The 19,829-nt window shown below is 47.9% G+C and overlaps 1 protein-coding gene across 1 annotated transcript in view; it reads right to left on the bottom strand.

The window, feature by feature from the left end:
• The window catches only part of GRSF1 (G-rich RNA sequence binding factor 1), a 27,596-nt gene extending 7,965 nt beyond the window's left edge, over positions 1–19,631 (bottom strand). The window contains exons 1-5 of the mRNA XM_015427123.1: positions 19,221–19,631; positions 11,918–12,071; positions 5,441–5,596; positions 2,786–2,929; positions 903–1,038 (exon numbers count right to left, since the gene is read on the bottom strand). Of these exons, the coding sequence (XP_015282609.1) occupies positions 903–1,038; positions 2,786–2,929; positions 5,441–5,596; positions 11,918–12,071; positions 19,221–19,541 (911 nt within the window). The 5' untranslated portion in view covers positions 19,542–19,631. The remainder of the gene's footprint in view (positions 1–902; positions 1,039–2,785; positions 2,930–5,440; positions 5,597–11,917; positions 12,072–19,220) is intronic.
• Between the last annotated feature and the right edge of the window lie 198 nt (positions 19,632–19,829).

The following is a 19,829-nucleotide window of genomic DNA, read 5'->3' as shown; positions in this document are numbered from 1 at the left end:
GTAATTTTTTAAAAATGCATTGGGAAAAAGAAGTGTGTGAGAGAAAAAACCAACACAGTTTTAGCAGCTGCCACCAAAAACAGTGTTTTAATCTATACAGCCAATCCGATCTCCAGTGGTCAATCAGAAGCCCTGCTAGGCAAGGGCCCCACTTGACCCCACCCACTTTCTAAAAATGCTCACTGGGCGCCAGGGAAGGTGCTGGTGGGTGCCAGAGCACCCATGGCCACCGTAGAATCATACAGTAGGAAGGGACCTCCAGGGTCATATAGTCCAACCCCCAGCACAATGCAGTATACTCACAAATACCTCCCCCCCAGTGACCCCTACTCCATGCCCAAAAGATGACAAATGGTGGGGACCAGCGTTTCCTCTAAACTGAGTTAGTGTGAGCTAGCTCACGGTTTTTTAGCCTCCGGCTCACACATTTTTGTCTTAGCTCAGGAAGGGTGGCTCCAGAGCAGACTAATTCATGCGCCAACCAAATCGCTCGCTCACAACTTTAATGCCGGTAGCTCACCAAGTAGCATTTTTGCTCACAAGACTCCACAGCTTAGAGGGACTATTGATGGGGACCCCTGGCTCTGTACTATCCCAGCTTCACAAAACGGGGCACTAAAGCGGAGATGGTGACTTCTTCAAATCTACAGCCAGACCCAATGCTGTTCACTTGAGCACACGAGCTCAGAATGTATACAAGCACCATCTTTCTTTTAAAAAAGAAATCCAGCGTCAATTTTAGGTAGCAAAAAAGGCAAGGGAAAGGAGTAGCATCAAGCCTCTCATCTGCTTCACACGTGGCGACTTTTCTGTCTTGAGAACAAACAGGAAAAACCGGAATGCAGCCGCCCACACCCTCTCCCATAAACGGCCTGGCCGACCACGTTCCACTCAGCACCTACCGGTTCCCAATCTCCTCCTTATGCTTCAGCAAAGCCTGATTAGCCATTTCAGGGGTAGCAAACTGGACAAACGCCTCTCCTGTTTTCCTCCTACCTCTCTGGTCCATGACAAATGTTATGTCGACGATACTCAAGCCTGTAAGAAAAGACATTGGCTTTGTCTTAGTACCGGCAAACCCTGTTTGCCTTTTGCGGTGGGAGAAGATGAACGAATGTACGTTCCCATAGGCAACCCCAAGCAACCTGAAAGGTAGCGGGTCAATCGCTTGAGCATTTATTTCCCACTCAAATGAATGCAAAATGCAGCACGTTTGTATTGGCCTCTGTGTCTCACGTGAAGGTCAAACGCAGATGAAGAAAAAAGTGTTGTTCCACTCTCCAGTCTGGCCTGCTCCCACTTAAATGCCTCCTCTGCTCGTGTTCACAAGTTATCTGGAACTGGAGGTGAACAGCGGGTAAGCCACTGTGCAGAATGACACCCCCAATTACTCAGGACTGTGAGAACCAAAGTGGACTGCGAAGACCTCCAAAAGGATCTGAGTGGCCAATGAGGTTCAAGGTATAAAGAGATGCATACTGGGACCACAAAAAAAAAAAAAGACATTCTAATTTTAAATATAGCTGCTGATGGGGTCAGAACTGACTAGGGCAGAGACTGTCACGGCTGGCTCAGTGAGAAAGCCTCACAGTTTCTTCTTTTTGCAGTCTGTTCTGTGACTGTGACCATCATTTTTGAGCCACATTCCAAGAGACAATAACCAAGCACCAATCAACAGTTCAATGCATCATCTGTGACTTACAACCTCTAGTTGATAATGATGGTTCTCTTTCACAAGTACTGGGGGGCAAACCTTTCCTTACCCAAAGACATCCCCCCCCCCCGTCTCAAACAACTCCTCACCCACAATCAGGGGTCATTTCCTGCAGGACTGCACAGGAGCGGAGCTCTGGCAGTAAAGAGCCCAGGGGGTGGGCACATGCAACAAGCCCCCTGCTCCCAGCAGCCCTCAGTCAGAACAAGAAGCAGCCAGGTAAGCTGCAGAGCCCCCCCCCCCCCAAACAGTCCAGTGGCACCTTTAAGACCAAGTTTTATTCAGGTACAAGCTCTCCCTCCTCTGCGAGGACAGACCTGCATGTTCCCCCTCCCCAATAGCTAGCAATCCAAAACAGTCCAGTGGAGCCTGAGGGGTGGGTGTTGCCTTCTGACACACTTTTGGTGATGTCAGGGGGTGTGGCATATGCAAATAAGTTATGCTAATATGTTATGCTAATGAGCTCCTGTGCCTCTTTTTCTATGAAATGACCCCTGGTCACAATAATACAACATCGAATTTGAACATAGACACTGAGACCAGAGCTTGCAATAAACCTGGATGCCCACTTTGCTGCCACAGATGTCCACACAACACAATCACTGGACCTAACCACATCAACCACACCATCTCAGGCTCATTCACTTGCTCATCTTCTAACATCACATACGCCGTTAAATGCCAACAATGCCCTTCAGTCCTCTACGTGGGCTTAAATTTAGTTCTCACATCTGTTTGAGGAAGTCTGTTTCAATGTTATCTGAAGAAGCATTCGTGCACACGAAGGCTTCTACCCGGAATTAAACTCTATCGGTCTCAAAGGTGCCGCTGGACTCAAACTTTTTCCTGTCACAACAACCCTGTGAGGCAGGCTGACAGAGAGTGACCGGCCTAAGGTCACCCAGGGAGTGTCAAGGCTAGATGGGAATTTAAACCCAGATCTCCCCTGTCCTCGTCAGCCCACAACACCACACTGCCACGGGGACAAAGGACCTGCTTTTGTTCCAGGCATGCACATGACCCTGGACTCCGTCGGGTGCCCACAATTGCTTGCCCGCTCCACACCCTTACCTGAGAAGAACTCAGAAATGTCCGCTTCGACGCAACTGTACGGAAGGCCTCTCAGTCGCACGACCCCGTCGTTGGTCACGGAAGTCGAGGTGGACTGCAAGCTCTTCATGATGGCTTCGACGTCCTCGTTGTGAATTTCAAAAACTGCAATGGGTGGGTGGGTGGGGACTCCATGAAAACCAGATATTTAAATACACAGTCTGTACTGGATCCGATGCCTCGCTTTGCCCACCAGCTGCCTTCTCCCACTGCAGATCCAGTAAGTAATTCCCAAGGGTCCACTGATATTGATTTCATTTATTTAATTCATTGGTACCCTACTTTACTACCCCAAGGAAGATTTCAAATTGCTTACAACATTCTCCCCTTCTCCATTTTATGCTCACAACAACCCTGTGAGGTAGGTTAGGCTGAGAGCGTATGACTGGCCCAAAAATCACCCAGTGAGCTTCCATGGCCGAATGGGAATTCAAACCAGATTCCAGTCCAACACTCTAACCACTGCATGTGGACACTACATCACCACCCGAGAGCAGGATTTGGGAGACCACATCAAACTGCTTGCAGGGAGGAGGAGACGGGAAAGTTCTATCTCCTGAAACAGGAGCCAGTTTTCTAACTCTGGTGCAGGGGGATTTTCGATCACCCTAAGGTAAGGCGCAAAATGAAACAGTGTTGGTCATTCATGTTTAACAATATTTGATTCCCGCTCCAGATACACCTTACTGCCTCTGAAACAGCCCTGGCACCTGTGCCCATCACACAGCCACCTGTGGGACACTGACTGGAAAGAGACAGGACTGGTACACTCCAAAGCTAAGCTCAGGAGTGTCAAGGAAAAGATCGTTCACCTGTATGAATGGTGACACCAGTCATCCTAGAACATCTTTAGGAAAAAAACGGCGAGAGGGGATAGAAATACTGCTCGGAGTTCGTATTTCTTCCGTCCCTTGGAAAAGAACATGTCGCCTTATATTAAAAGGCAAGAAGGAATCCACTTAAAAATGCTCAGCGAGTGGACTTCTCCAACTTCAGCAAGGTGATCAGGGGATTCTCTCACCTGCAGTAGCAGCCCCACCCACTTTCCAAATCAAGGCCCAGGCATGCTACATCACCACACTTCTGACAACGCTACACTCAATTCCTCAGAGCTCTACATGAAGCGGGCGTAGCTAAGGCTGTCCACAATAGGCTGGGTGGGAGGAAGTGGGCCTATCGAAACTGTCGTGAAAGATCCATTTCCCTTTCAGGGATGTTAAACCAAACATCCTTTGTGAAATCCTTTGTGTTGCCTCAAGAGGATTAGTTTGCTTGTTAAAATTTCCTGGTTGTCGGAAGGGGGAATGTTAGAGAAAGCCAAGTCCAGAGTGCGCAGGAAAGAACCAATAGCTGAAAAAGAGGACACTGGAGAAACCTAGGACACTGGTTAATTTTTTTCGGCATAAGCACCACAGGCCACAACCTAGCCTGGCAGCTGCCTTAAGCAGGGGTTCCAGGTACATCAGAGTATAAATCAAGACCGGCAGACACTGAGAATACACTCACTGGTATGCAGGCCAATGGTAAGATTCCCCTTATTAGACGTAAAAGGTTTTGGAAATGTTATGTTCCTTCTCTCCTGTATCTCTGTGTTCCATTTTTCCCACTCAGCTCACAGAACTACTGTGACGGACTGCACTTTTATAAGCTCAGAACTGCTGTGTAAACGGGTAATGGACTGTGAAGGGTTAATTCTTCACAAAGCCAGAGAGCCTTCAGTGGCAGACTGTTCCAAGAGCGTCAGCTGAGCAGAGAGAGATTTCTGAACTGGATGCTGAGGAGGATTCAGTCTGATTTCAGCCCTAGCTGAGAAAAGTCGAGTACTGACAGTTTCAGAATTCAGCCCTGACTGAGAACAGTTTAACATGGATGGGAGAACCAGGGGAAAGTTGGCAAGGATGAGTGGGTAGTTAGATGGAGACTCCCATTCGGGCTAAAGAAAGGGGACAGCTAGTGAGAGGAGAGTTTCCCAAACCAATCAAACAAAGAGTTGGCTCTGAAGAGTGCAGAGATCCCTGTTCTGGTGTGGTTAGAACCTGCCTGTAAAAACTCAAGATGAGTACAGGTGTTTCAAGAGAAGGGGCATGAGTACTGGGAAGAGTGCACCAGCCTTCTGGAAACCAAAAGAGTTAGAGAATATTTAAAGTGTACCAAAGTGTTCAGGGAAAACACTGGAAGAAAAGCCTCTCAAGTCACTGTGAAAAGCTTAAGAAAGTCTCATTAGCCTGAAACACAAGAACTAAAAGTCTGTGGATGTACTGGTTTTACCTCAGAAATTTCAACCCCTGATTTCGCCTGACCTTTTCCCTCTATGTTAAATAAAATATTTTGTTATTTTATTTGTGCCATTTAAGGTGTTTAAGTTAAAGCGGGCTCCCGAGCCTTCCCTCAGGTTCCTGGGGTGAGCCGACAGCCAAAATATTGTAAGGTGACAGTGTGGGACAGCCAGAGTTCTTCACTAAAGACGAAAACACATTACTAGGGTGGCTCAGTCAGTAAAGGGAAAGAAAAACGGAGGGGAAATCTTGCCTCTCAGGGAGGGAAGTGGACAGGGCCGTCATAACCATGCATCTCAGGATACATTTAAAAATCGGATGAAATCAGAGCACAACTTGCCTTCCACGTAGCGCTGGCCCAGATACCTTCGATGCTTCTCCAGGGCCTTCTGCACATCCTGTTCTGACTCCAGTTCAACCAGAGCATCTCCTCTGCGTTTCCCATCACGGTTTAAGAGGAAGTGTATGCCATGCACACCATTTCGGATCTTGCTGCCTAGGAATGGATCAAGCATGAAATATTGAAGGAAGAACATGACGAGATCAGAGACCCTCCTTTCCCTATTGTAATATCCTGGTTCAGTCACAAAGACACATTCATTTCTTGTAACATTTTTACTTTTGCAACACAGAAAGGCTTAAAAAGACACACACACACACCCTGGCAAGATTCCAGCTCTACTGCTCCAAATACCAAAATGTTATGCAAATAGTGTTTCTGTGCGCGAATGAACATGAAAACTACGTATGGATCAGAATATGCAAGCATATAAGGAAGTGGTTATGGAAACTTGGGAATATTTGTGGAAAAACTCTATTAAGATCTCGACATGTACTAATGTTAAAGAAAACTGTTATAAGATGATGTATAGGTGGTACATGACTCCTAAGAAAATTGCAAATATGAACCAAAATATGTCAAACAAATGCTGGAAATGTAAGAGGCATGAGGGCTCATTTTATCACATGTGGTGGACTTGTGAGAAAGCGGTAGACTTTTGGACAAAAGTCCACAATGAAATGCAAAAAATACTGAAATGTTCTTTTAAAAAAGCACCGGAAATTCTGCTTTTGGGACTTAAAATGGAAGAAGTCAATACGACTAAAAAAACTTTACTCTGGTACCTGATAGTGACAGCGAGAATGATTTATGCTCAGTGGGGTGGAAGCATTGCGGGAAGCCATTGGAGGGAGGGGAGGAACTGGGAATGGGGTAGACAATTGATAGAATGAAATGTTTTATATGTTGTATTCCTGAGAAAATAAAAATTTGTTTACCAAAAAAAAAAGAATATGCAAGCACCTTGCATGTTTCCGAGATACACAAAATAAAAAAATACTGAATCATACATTGTAATCTTGCCTGTGCAAACTTCATGTTTGTTTATTTAATTTAAAATAGTTATATCCTACCCTATCTTACGACTCAAGGAGATGGCAAAGACAAAAAAACAGAATAAAAACGCACATGTTAAAAATACAGCCAGAGGTGTCAGGACATTTTATCCTCCGCCAAAATGCCCTTTGAAAAACCACCTTTACACCCTTTCCTAAATGCAGTGAGTGAAGGCAGAAAAAGCCAGTGACCTAATTGTTGTCATATGGACAGTCTGCGGAGTAAGTAAAGGTAAAGGTTCCCTTGCTCGAAAGCCAGTCGAACCTGACTCTAGGGTTGCGGTGCTCATCTCCGTTTCAAAGCCGAAGAGCTAGCGCTGTCCGAAGACATTTCCGTGGTCATGTGGCTGGCGTGACTAAACACCAAGGCGCGCGGAACGCTGTTGTAGATAAATAGGTACCACTTCAGTGGGAAGGTGGTACCTATTTATCTACTTGCAATTTCTTGCTTTCGAACTGCTAGGTTGGCAGGAGCTGGAACTAGAGACGGGAGCTCACTCCGTCATGTGGCGCACTCGGGTCTCAAACTGCTGAACTACCGACCTTCCACAGCCTGCAGTTTAGCATCTTAACCACTTGAGCCACCGCAGCTCCTTGTAGTCTGCGGAGAGGGCACCACAAAGAGAAGGCTGCCTGAAGAGAGTAATTGGGTGCATGGGAGTATGTTTCCTAGAAGAGAATCCTGTGTAAAAAAACCCTGGCAATAGCACACTTTTAAGATGTTCAAAGCATTTCCCGCACAGCATCACATGAACCCTTACAATAACTCAGCAAAGTAGGTCAATACTATCATCTCCATATTGCAGATGCAGGCGGGGGGTGGGTGAGAAAGGGGCTTGCCTATGGCCCCTCACGGCTGAGATGAGATTTGGATTAGGGCCTTCCCAGTCAACATTCATACCCTGAGCCACTATTTGAAATGAAGAGTCCTGCCTTTTTACACAAAGGTTGCCTACTTTAAAGTTCCGCTTCCACACCTACAACACTGAAATTGGGTGAACAGACAAAGGACTGTGAAGGGTTAATTCTTCACAAAGCCAGAGAGACTGGAGTGACAGGCTGCACCAAGCAATCTGATTGGCTAGCATCAGCTGAGCTTTACCGCTTTACCAACCATTAACTCTATCAGGATACTGCCAAGATGCTATTGTCCAAATCCAGAATGTTGAACAGGTGTCTTACGAATTCTTGGCCAGTAGTTTAAATGCTACTGCTCAAATTATGTATACAGAGATTACAAACATGCAGGCGATTCCCTCCTTTCATGCAACCAGGGCCTATTCAGTAGCGGCTCCTACCTGGTGGAATGAGCTCCCGGAGGAGATCAGGGCCCTGCGGGACCTTGTACAGTTCCACAGGGCCTGTAAGACGGAGCTCTTCTGCCAGGCTTTTGACTAGGAGCCGCCACTACCACCAACAACAACAACGAACCCAGCTGATAACTGGGAACGGAGCGGCCCTATGACGATTGCACTTCAGTGCCACGGCAGATCGGTACCGTTGTACTGGGATGGAGGCAACATCTATTTGATACCATCTTGTTTAAATTTAAGAGTAACAGCACTGAGCACTTTATGTAATGTTTGGTTGTTTATTCTGTTTTATCCAGTTTTAATTGGTTTCATGCATCGCCACTTGGTGCCCTATTTGTTAGCTGCCCTGAGCCCATTCGTGGAGAGGGCAGGGTAGAAATTTAAATAAATAAATAAATAAATGTGAGATCCCTCTTATTTGAATTGGTTCTGTATGTCTGGAATTAACGCCTTTGTTCCTGGAAGGCAGAGGACTGTGTCTGCACTTCTGTCCCATGTGAAAGACTGGTCATAATACATTTAAGATGTTTATTTTAAAACACTGGGAACGGAAGCAGGGAAGCCACAAGCCGGAAAATCTACAGCAACTAATGAAGCAGGGATTGCTCGTAACTTCAAAAATTCTCCAACACACAACTTCCCGACTCAACTGTCTTCCTACCCAGCCTCCCGTACCCTGCAAACATGACGGCCCAAGACAAGCTTTGTTTATCTTCCTATTCATAAAATCATAGAATGTTGGAGTTGGAAGGGACCTTGCAGGTCATCTAGTCCAGCCCCATGCACTCTGCAGGAGCAGAGCTGAAAGATAGCCCTACAACATACCCAAAAGATGGTCGTCACTCTAGGGCAGACTGGAAAAGAAAATCCTGAGTCCAAGCAACCTGCTTAGGGCCTGGAGTCCCCAAATTCACCCACCATCACGAATGTCTCCCTTCCTTCTAGTGAGCGTAACGAGCCCAAGCCCCGCCCTCCAGTTTGGAGATGCAGACGGGGGATCTTCCCTGGAGTCACACTGTACTTCGTAGGAGCTCTAAGTTCCTGGGAAGCACACCTGTGAAAACAATTCCCTGCCTGCCCCCCCCCCAAACCTCAACATGCAGTCAGAGACAAGACCCCACCACTCCCCTGCAAAGGAGAGGCAGGGAGTCACAACCATATATTTGGTGCCCGTTTGGTGTAGTGGTTAAGTGCGTGGACTGTAATCTGGGAGAACCGGGTTTGGTTCCCCACTCCTCCACTTGCAGCTGCTGGATGACCTTGGGCAAGCCGTAGTTCTGGCACAGCTGTCTTTGAAAAAGAGCACTTTCTGTCAGAGCTCTCTCAGCCCCACCTACCTCACAGGGGGTCTGTTGTGGGGAGGGGAAGGGAAAGGAAAGCCGCTCTGAGACTCCTTTGGGTAGTGAAGGGCGGGGTATAAATCCAATCTCTTATTTCTCCTTCTATATTCTGACTGGCTACTGAAGCCGGTCAAATCTGCAAGCCTATGGCTACCTCAACATTCAGCACTCATACAGGAGTGCTCAAATACATCCCCACCCCACATATCGGACACATCTGTCTTGTTTTCAGAGTCAGGTCAGGCAAACATCTGGAGACCCGAAGACCATGCCCCACATTATGCTTTTTTTGCATAGAAAACAATGCAATGGACGTAAATAATTACTTGCGGCAAATGCACACGCACATTTTACAGTGTGCTCACGCGCCAAAAATCCATGGTCTACCACAGCCACAATTAGCTATATGCAATGAAATACACACACGCGTACACACACACGTGTTGAGCAACACAGAGGTTCTGGACTACCCCCAAACGGAAAAGGTTTCTGCATAAGAGAAGCATGATCTATGACAAGGCCTTGACATGCATTTTTTTTAAAGAGGCATTAAAGAGTGCAGACAAAAAGAAGTCTCCTAGAATGCACTGGAAGGAACCCAGCAGGCCGTCAGGGACTGAGGGAAACCAAGACAGGATACCTGATATACTAAGAACTCCACACAGATTTTTCCCTAATCTTTACCTGGAAGTCACCCAGCTATGAGATCCAATAGCGGAAGTCCCAAACTTCTTTTGAGCTTGCAAGCGCCTTTGGGATTCTGAGAGGAGGTGATGAGCGCCATCCCAAAATGGCTACCATAGGCGGCAGAGTCAAACCTCCCTCCCCCCATTGCAGAAGACTCACAGAAGGTAACCGGGGGGACGGGGGGACAGGACGTAAGCCTTGCAAGGCAGAATGGACCCACACACTGACAAAGGAAAGCCCAGGGACTCACCAGTCCTCCTGATTCTCCAGTGGCGATGACTGCGCTCGCAACCATATCAAACCCCGTTCTAAAGTCTCCCAAAGCAGTTTAGTCCAGGGCTGAATGTGACCCCTTACATTAGAGATGGTTTACTTGGGAGTTTAATCTAATTGCTGCCTCCCTATGCTAAACCTCGTTGCTTCTGTCCCCTGCTCCTAGGGAAGCAGCAGTTTACGGTTCAGTTTCCCAATCTGCACACTCCTGGGAGGCTGTCAAACCCTCCCCCCCATCAATGGACACGGCCAGAGTGTGATGATCTCATTTCTGACGTTACCCTACAGCGGATCCATCAGGCCATACAAAGAGGAACTCCTGCCCTCCATCACACGACCACTGCTCTGAAAGATGCTATTCAAGGAAGCTGAATCATTTATAATCCTATTGTGCCTATGAAGACATTATTCAACAATTAAACAAATAAAGGAAGTACTTCTCCACCCAAAGAGTGATGAACACATGGAATTCACTGCCACAGGAGGTGGCGGTGGCTACAAGCATGGACGGCTTCAAGAGGGAATTAGATCAGCATCTGGAGCAGAGGTTCATCAGTGGCTATTAGCCACAAGGTATAGATAGGGGCTCTGGGGCAAGTGATGCTCTGTCTTCTTGGTGCTTGGGGGGGGGGAGCAACAGTGGGAGGGCTTCTAATGTCCTGGCCCCACTGCTGGACCTCCTGATGGCCCCTGGTATTTCTGGCCACTGTATGACACAGAGTGTTGGACTAGATGGGCCATTGGCCTGATCCAACATTGGTTTCTCTTACGTTCTTATGTTCTTACTGCTTCATCACTGTTTTAGCCAAAGCATACCTGAAGGCAAATCACAGCCTACTGTGGATCGTCAACACGCACCCACATAGGGCACAAATCATTTTTGCACTGTATTAAAACCTCATAAAAGTACAGCAACCAGCACAACTCCGAACATGTTCACCCACATAAAGTACTATATATATCCAGCCAGGTTACCTTAGTATGATCAAGATGGGTAGCCGGGTTAGTCTGTCTGCAGCAGTAGAAAAAAGCAAGAGTCCAGCAGCACCTTAAAGAGTTACAAAATTTGTGGCAGGGGAGGAGCTTTCACGAGTCACTGCTCACTTCTTCAGATGACTCGTGAAAACTCATCCCCTGCCCCAAATGTTGTTACTCTTTAAGGTGCTAGTGGACTCTTGCTCTTTTCTACTACCTCAGTATGGTTATTTAGGGTTAAGTTATATTAATTAGGTAAAGAGTGCCGTGGCTCAAGTGGTTAAGATGCTGAACTGCAGACTGGAAGGTCGGCAGTTCGAGACCCGAGTGTGCCGCATGACGGAGTGAGCACCCGTCTCTGGTCCCAGCTCCTGCCAACCTAGCAGTTCGAAAGCAAGAAATTGCAAGTAGATAAATAGGTACCACTTTGGTGGGAAGGTAACAGCGTCCTGTGCGCCTTGGTGTTTAGTCATGCCGGCCACATGACCACGGAAACGTCTTCGGACAGCGCTGGCTCTTCGGCTTGGAAACGGAGATGAGCACCACAACCCTAGAGTCGGATTCGACTGACTTTCGAGCAAGAGAACCTTTACCTTACCTATATCAATTAGCCAGAACTCCCAAATTCAGTGTCTCTGGGCCCCAGGTTGGTGTAAATTGCTCCGTATAATGATCGTTCTCAAGTATTCCAGAAGAAAAGAGTTCTTACAACTTGACCCTCACCACACCTTCTTGGAAACAAGTCCCAATGACTGATATGAGACTTGGTTCCCAGTATTTTGAGAACGGTATCCCTAGACATCCTCTCAAGACACCCTGAGGAATAAAAAGTACCCGCAAAGAAGTTGAGAACATCTTCCTCAGTACAGGAGTAAGGCAGACCCTGGGCTCGAATAAGATACACGTCGTCTTCTTCGCTGGACTTGGATGGAGGCGGCTCGTATTCCAAGAGGGCAGGATACTCATCCTGAAACGGAACATTGGGCTCCTATGGAGAGAGATTGTGGTTTCACTGTTATAACATGACCTACAAGCCAAGCACATTATACCAGGCTGTATTTATTCATACTCTGCTTTCCTCCCCCAGCAATGCTTCCTCTAAGCTGTGGAGTCTTGTGAGCAAAAATCCTACTTTGTGAGCGACTGGCATTAAAGTTGTGAGCGAGCCATTTGGCTGCTGCATAACTTGGTTTGCTCTGGAGCCATCCTTCCTGAGTTAAGACAAAAACGTGTGAGCCGGCGGCTAAAAAACTGTGAGCTAGCTCACACGAACTCAGCTTAGAGGGAACACTGTCCCCGCACCCCAGGAGAGCAGCTTACGCTACTGCTCTCCCTTCTCTATTTTACCCTCCCAGCACTCCCCAGGTAAGATGGGCGAGGCTGACAAAGAGTGGACTGGCCCAAGGTTACCCTTCAAGCTTCCGAGGCAGAGTCTGGATTCAAAACCGGCTCTCCCAGATCTTAGTTCAACCCTTTAACTACCATCACAGTGATTAGGGACACAGGAGCATGACCATCTGCCTGGTTGGGTGGTGCAGTGCACAAAGAGAAGAGGAGGCAATATATCTAGGAAAGAGGTCTGTCTGGGAAACCTGCATAAAAGCAAAAAGCCCTTTCTGGTCTCACAGCCGTTCCCAACGAGCGACTAGCGAGCCAACACTCCCTCTGCGATACAATCTGAGCCGTAAGATCTTTCGGTGCATGTCCTCAATATCATGAGTATGCTCAGCCTGTGTGTGTGTGGTGTGTGTGTGTGGGGGGGAGATTTCACTAACACATTAAAATCTGGAAGACCAAGGTTGTCTGTTTCAGTTTTCATAATTCACACCGATATGAAGAACACATTCGCTAGGCCTGCTGGATGCTACTCTTCACATTAAACATAAAGATGCTTTGAAACTGCCTTCATGAAGTGGCACTTCTGTTTCTTCTTATTTGCACACTTAGAAGAAGGAGAAGGAGAGATTGGATTTGTACCGCGCCCTTCACTCAGAGTCTCAGGGCAGCTAACAAACTCCTTTCCCTTCCCCTCCCCACAAAAGACACCCTGTGAGGTAGGCGGGGCTGAGAGAGCTCTGACAGAAACGGCTCTTTTTCAAGAACAGCTGTGCCAGGACTATGGCTTGCCCAAGGTCATCCAGCAGGTGCAAGTGGAGGAGGGAGGAATCAAACCCAGTTCTCCCAGATTAGAGTCTGTGCACTTAACCAAACTGGCAACACACAGGCCGCACAGTCAACTTTAGATTAGAACTACTAAGCCAACTACTAAACTGTATTTTTTTTTTAAAAAGAGGCCTTTAGACTTGTACAACATTCTAAAACAGTCTGGTGAGATTTGACATGGTTTTCAGTGACCCTTGACTTCAGACGCAGGCAGGAAAAGCCCTCTGTCCGTGACTTTGTTGGCTTGTCTGAGAATGTCTTTCTCAAGGTGACGCAAGGAAAGGGGAAAGGGCACAGCTGGCTGTAACCAGAACAAGCCACTGGATTTAATGCAGACGGGCTTTGAAAGAAGGCAGATTTCATGGGACTTTCAGGGGCGCTTCCGAGTTTCTGCCATGGGCCCTCCTAGATAGGGTTGCCAACTCAGTTTTGGGGAATTCCTGGAGATTTTTTGGGGGGAGTTGGGGAGCTACATCACTGGTTACAATGCCACAGAGCCCACTCTCCAAAGCAGCCATTTCTCCAGAGGAACCAACCGCTGTCATCCGATCAGTTCTAATTCCAGGAGATTACCAGGCCCCACCTGGAGGTTGGCAACTCCTGGAGAGAGCAAGGTCTCAGTTGGGGAAAGCAATACAGCAAATAGACCCTATTTCTTTGAAACCGATTTGCATTCACTGAGGCATGAGAGATTTCAAACTGCTTAAATGTTAGGGGAAAGGGCAGAATTCTGCCACTTTGCTTTAACGGCATTCTTCATTTACTTCATTTATACCTCCCCTACCTCCCCTTCATCCCCAGTGGGGACCCAAAAAGCGGTTTACATCATTCTCCTCCATTTCATCCTCACAACAACCCTGTGAGGTTAAGTTAGGCTGAGAGAATGTGATTGCCACAAGGCCACCCAGCAAGCTTCCATGGCAGAGCAGAGATCTGAACTGGGGTCTCCCTCCAAGATCCTAGTCTGACACTAACCACTATGCCACACTGGCTCTCATCATCTTAAGTTCTTAGGCTCAGGACCGCCTGCAAACTTTTAAATACTGTCAGGAATTCCTTCCATTTTGCACATTCCAGCCCCCCCCCCCCCCGATGATTAAGACATTTAAATATCAGGGAAGAGACTGAAGGCTCCTTAATGCCACATAAATAATCCTATACCCTTGAATTTTAGTCTAGAGTAAGTACCACTTCTATGTTTCGTAGGCACAAGTACTGACATGGCTCAAGATGCTCGTTTCGCCCACCAGGATGCACTTAAAGGGTGGAACACATTCTCTCCCTCCTCACCTTGACTGCAAACACAGAAGGACTAAGCAGGTACTGAAGTGTGCTATAACTGAGGCTGAATTCTAAAGCGACCCTTAAGCAGACAAAGACAAACAAACAAAAAGGAGGCATTTCCTAGGTGCCAGGAGTCTATAGCCATGGAATAAAATGATTAATTTCCACTTATATCTATTACAATACCTCCTACCTTATAATAAATGTATCAATCGTTTTTAATCACCACATATTCAATCTATCTTTACTGCATTATATCTCAAACACGAAATTCAAGAGTATCTCAAATATAATACTGTAAGACTTTACTGTTCATTTATTGTATTCTTCCAGCCATTTATAAAATCTTGACCACGTATTCTGAAATCTCCCTTTTTTTTGCCCTCTTGAAAAATATGTAGTTTTTTTGGACCTCCCTGCAGGGCCCATGCCCTTGACTTCTGCCCCAAAGCCCAGTCCTGTTAGCACCACTGGTGGGGTACGATTTGTGACAGAGACCAAGCCTCAATCCACAAAGCACCCTGGGAAACCTCACTCCAGTCAACCAAGCCTCAATCCACAAAGCACCCTGGGAAACCTCACTCCAGTCAACCAAGCCTCAATCCACAAAGCACCCTGGGAAACCTCACTCCAGTCAATCTACCCTATTTCAACGGGTTGTCACAAAAGTTAAAAGTTGAGCATCGTTGGGGACAGCCACCCACCAGCTTTGGCTTCTTCAATGCCTTTGTTGTGCTTTAATTGTTTTGTTTTATTGTTTTAGTTGTAAACCCCCTCAAGCAAGTCTCTCTTATTTAAATATTTAATCTGTCTTGACTCCCCGTGGGAAAAGCAAACTATAAATAATATACATAAATAAAAAAATTATTCCCAACTTCTCTCTCCAATGGGGACCCAAAGCTGCTTACGTCATTTCCCTCTCCACTTTATCCTCACAACAACCCAATGAGGTAGATTAGGCTGACAGTGTTTGGTTGGCCCAAGGCCACTCAAGCACGTTTCCGTGGTAGAGTGGGGATTCGAACCTGGGTCTCCAAGGTCGAACCGTTACAGGACGCTCACTATCGGGAGACAAAGTGTGGTGTAGTGGTTAAGCGTGGCCGACTCTAACCTGGACAGACGAGTTTGATTCCCCACTCCTCCTCCACATGAAGCCTATTGGGTGACCTTGGGCCAGTCACAGTTCTCCCTAAACTCTCAGCCCCACCTACCTCACAAGGTGCCAACTTTGCTGCCACATACACCCAGACAACACAATCACTGGACCTGACAACCTCAACTACACCATCTCAGGCACATTCCCTTACTTATCTTCTAACACTGTATATGCCATTCAATGCGAACCATGCCCTTCAGTTCTCGACATAGGGTATACAGGTCAAACCCTATGCCAAAGGATACATGGATACAAATCGGACATCAAGAATCACAAAATTGAGAAACCTGTAGGAAAGCATTTCAGCCTCTCAGGGCACTCAATGGGGGGCCTCAAAGTAGCTGTTTTATGGCAAAGAAATTTCAGAAAGACTGGAACAGGAGATTGCTGAATTACAAGTTATTACAACACTCAGGGCACTGGAACCCCCAGGGCTTAACAGCAAAATTGGATTTTTTATCTCACTACACGTGCTAAGTCACTCCGTTGTAGCTTATACCCACAATTAAACTCTGTTGGTCTTAAAAATGTCATAGGACTCAAACTTAGTTCTCACATCTGTTTGTTAACTCCTTTATTACCTGTATGCTAATTTGCTTCTATTCACAGGTCTTACCAATTGCTTTAATCCAGTCTTAGCTAAACTTATCACCCAGTTACTTATGCATCTTGAGTCTAACTCAGGGGTGTTAAACATGCCCCCGGAGGGCTTCTATCAGGCCCGCAGTGGAACTGGCTGTCTTCTGCTCTTTCTTCCAGTTCTGCTGCTGCTGCATCATCGTAAGTTTGCAGCTTACAGATACATACCTGAACAGCATACTCAAGATTGCAAAAGCACAGACATTTTGATGCAATAATTCAGAGCAAGAGGTGTCAGTTATCAGACACTGTTAAATAAACAAAATATGCCGAGAGTGCTAATGTTTTAAGCACGTTTTTAAGTTTAAAAAAAACCCTTTATAAAGTTTATATCTCCACTACCTGGCATTACATTATGACTATCTCCACTACCTGGCATTACCATTACGACACACATGGCCCGGCCCAACAAGGTCTCATTTATGTCAGATCCGGCCCTCATAACAAATGAGTTTGACATCAGTGCTCTAACTAGGCCTTCCTGGTAACGAACTCCCCCCCCCCAATATGTAACAGTTGAGGAAGTTCTGTTTCAGTGTATCCGAAGATGCCTGCATGCACACAGAAACTAATGCCCAGAATTAAACTTTGATGGCCCTAAAGGTACCACTGGACTCAAAATTTGTTCTGTTGTGGGGAGAGGAAGGGAATGTGATTGCAAGCAGCTTTGAGGTTCCAGAAGGTAGAGAAAAGCCCAGTATAAAAACCCACTCTAATTCTTCTTCATATGAAGACAGCAATGCCATCTGTCTAGTTGCTCCTGTCTCCTGCCCCCCCCCCCCCATGAGGCAGTGGTATAACTTAACCCCATCTTATCAGGTTGTTTACTGTATTTTAATGGTACTTTTACTGTTCTTAACTTATTAAACTAATCTATAAGCTTTTTTAAACTGATGTACCCTGCACCCTGAGGAGCTGCGGTGGGTCAAGTGGTTAAGACGCTGAACGGCAGGCTGTGGAAGGTCAGTAGTTCAGCAGTTCCAGACCCGGGTGCCGCAAGACGGAGTGAGCTCCCGTCTCTAGTTCCAGCTCCTGCCAACCTAGCAGTTCGAAAGCAAGACATTGCAAGTAGATAAATAGGTACCACTTTGGTGGGAAGGTAACAGCGTTCCGTGCACCTTGGTGTTTAGTCATGCCGGCCACATGACCACGGACACGTCTTCGGACAGCGCTGGCTCTTCGGCTTTGAAACGGAGATGAGCGCCGCAACCCCAGAGTCGGATTCGACTGGCTTTCGAGCAAGGGAACCTTTACCTTTACCCTGCCCTGAGCCCTGCTTTGCAGAGGAGGGCGGTTTAAAAACCTAATTTAATGAATAAATATGAACTATCTAAGCAAATAAGCAAGCCTCCCTCATTAAGTTCTTGGGAAGATAAAACTCGAACATCCTAGCAGACTTGGAAATAGTCAAACAAGCTACCCCGAACTCCTCAGGTGAAGAAGCCAGTGTGATATAGCGATTAGAAGAAGAAGAGACTGGATTTATAACCCGTCCTTCACTCTGAGTGGCTTACAAACTCCTTTCCCTTCCCTTCCCCACAACAGACACCCTGTGAGGGAGGTGGGGCTGAGAGAGCTCTGAGAGAACTGCCCTTGAGAGAACAGCTCTGAGAGAACTTGTAACTGACCCAAGGCCACACCAGCAGCTGCAAGTGGAGGAGTGGGGAATCAGACCCAGTTCTTCCAGATTAGAGTCTGCACACTTAACCACTATACCAAACTGAGAACTCTGGGCAGAGACCCAGGTTCGAATCCCTCCTCTGCCACGAGGGCCAGCAAGGGAGTAGGACCAGTCACACACACTAGTCTCGGCCTGAGGTACCCCACAGAGTCGCTGTGAACACGAAGGCCGAGCAAAGCGGGGGTCTGGCCACGCAATGCTACCAGAGCTCCCTCTAAGCTGAGTCGGTGCGAGCTAGCTCACAGTTTCTTAAGCCTCTGGCTCACACATTTTTGTCTTAGCTCAGGAAGGACGGCTCCAGAGCAGTGTTCCCTCTAAGCTGAGTCAATGTTTTATATTTTATTGTAATTTGTTTTAAAATTATATGTTATTGTCTTAACTTGGCACTTTGTGCCCCTGTTAGCCGACCTGAGCCTTCGGGGTAGGGCGGATATAAATGTAAATATAAATAAATAAATACATAAATAAATGTGAGCCAGCTCAGTTTTTTAGCCTCCAGCTCACACATTTTTTGTCTCAGCTCAGGAAGGAGGTGGCTCCAGAGCAAACTAATTTATCCAGTCGCCAAATGTCTGGCTCACAACTTTAATGCCGGTCGCTCACAAAGTAGGGTTTTTGCTCCCAAGACTCCACAACTCAGAGGGATCACTGCTCCCGAGCCAACTAATTTATGCAATAGCCAAACTGCTTGCTCACAAAGTAGCATTTTTAGCATTTTTTGCTCCCAAGACTCCACGGCTTAGCGGGAGCACTGAATGCTACCCTGGGATATGACACCGAAATAAAAGGGCTTAAATGCAACAACCAATGCTCCCTCTAAGCGTTGGGTTCTTGTGAGCAAAAATTCTACTTTGTGAGCTACTGGCATTAAAGCTGTGAGCAAGCCATTTGGCTGCTGCATAAATTAGTTTGCTCTGGAGCCACATCCTTCCTGAGCTAAGACAAAAATGTGTGAGCCGGAGGCTCAAAAATGGTGAGCTAGCTCACACTGACTCAGCTTAGAGGGAACACTGGCAACAACACGCGTTTCCCCAACAGGATCTCTCAGAGGCTAAAAAAAAAACACCGAAAGAGAATAAGAAAGCATTAGAGAAAACGGCATAAAAAATCCACCACCATCCCCGCCGCCGCCGCCCCTTCCGCGTCGAGCCCTTCTCCTCCCGTCCCCTCCCCGGGGCGAAAGCCGGCCCGGGCCCCGGCTCCGGAGGCCCTACCCGGCTGTAGCATCTCCCCGCGAGGCCCGGAGACAGCAGCGAGCCCCGCAGGGCGCCGAAGCCAGGCAGCGGCCCGGCGGAACTGGCGAAGCCGCGGCTCTGCGTGGCTGCCCCGAGGAAGGACAGGAGGCGGCGGCGGCGGTGGCCCGAGGGGCCGAGGGAGTCGCAGCCGGCGGGGGCGGCGGCGGAGGAGGAGGCCGCGACGAGGGCGGCGGCGGCGGGGCGCAGGGGGAGGCAGGCCGCGCCGGTCTGGCGGCAACTGCTGCAGCCACAGCCACAGCCCCGGAGCAGCGCGCCCAAGACCCAGCGCGTCCCGGCCATGGGAGACGGAGGCCCCGTCGCCGTCGTTGCCGTCGCCGCCGCCTCGGCCGCACCTCCCGCCCGAGCCAAGGCCTCCGGCACATGCGCCGCTCGGAGGGGAAGAGGCGGAGCGGGAGGAAGGGGCGGAGGCGGCGGCCGAGCGCGGAGCCACGGCGGCGGCGCTGCGTCAGGGGGCGGCATCCCGGCAGGCCCAGGCCTCGCCGTCCCGCTAGGCCCCAGGCCGCCTCTGAGGAGAGGCCTCGCGGGCGCTGAGGGAGGGGGCGAAAACAGGCCCACGTGGGCGGGGGG

Source organism: Gekko japonicus, unplaced genomic scaffold (genome assembly GCF_001447785.1).
Source record: "Gekko japonicus isolate JY-2015 unplaced genomic scaffold, Gekko_japonicus_V1.1 scaffold565, whole genome shotgun sequence".
Lineage (NCBI taxonomy): Eukaryota > Metazoa > Chordata > Lepidosauria > Squamata > Gekkonidae > Gekko > Gekko japonicus.
Note: the sequence above shows the minus strand (reverse complement) of the source record. Positions and strands in the feature narration are given on the sequence as shown.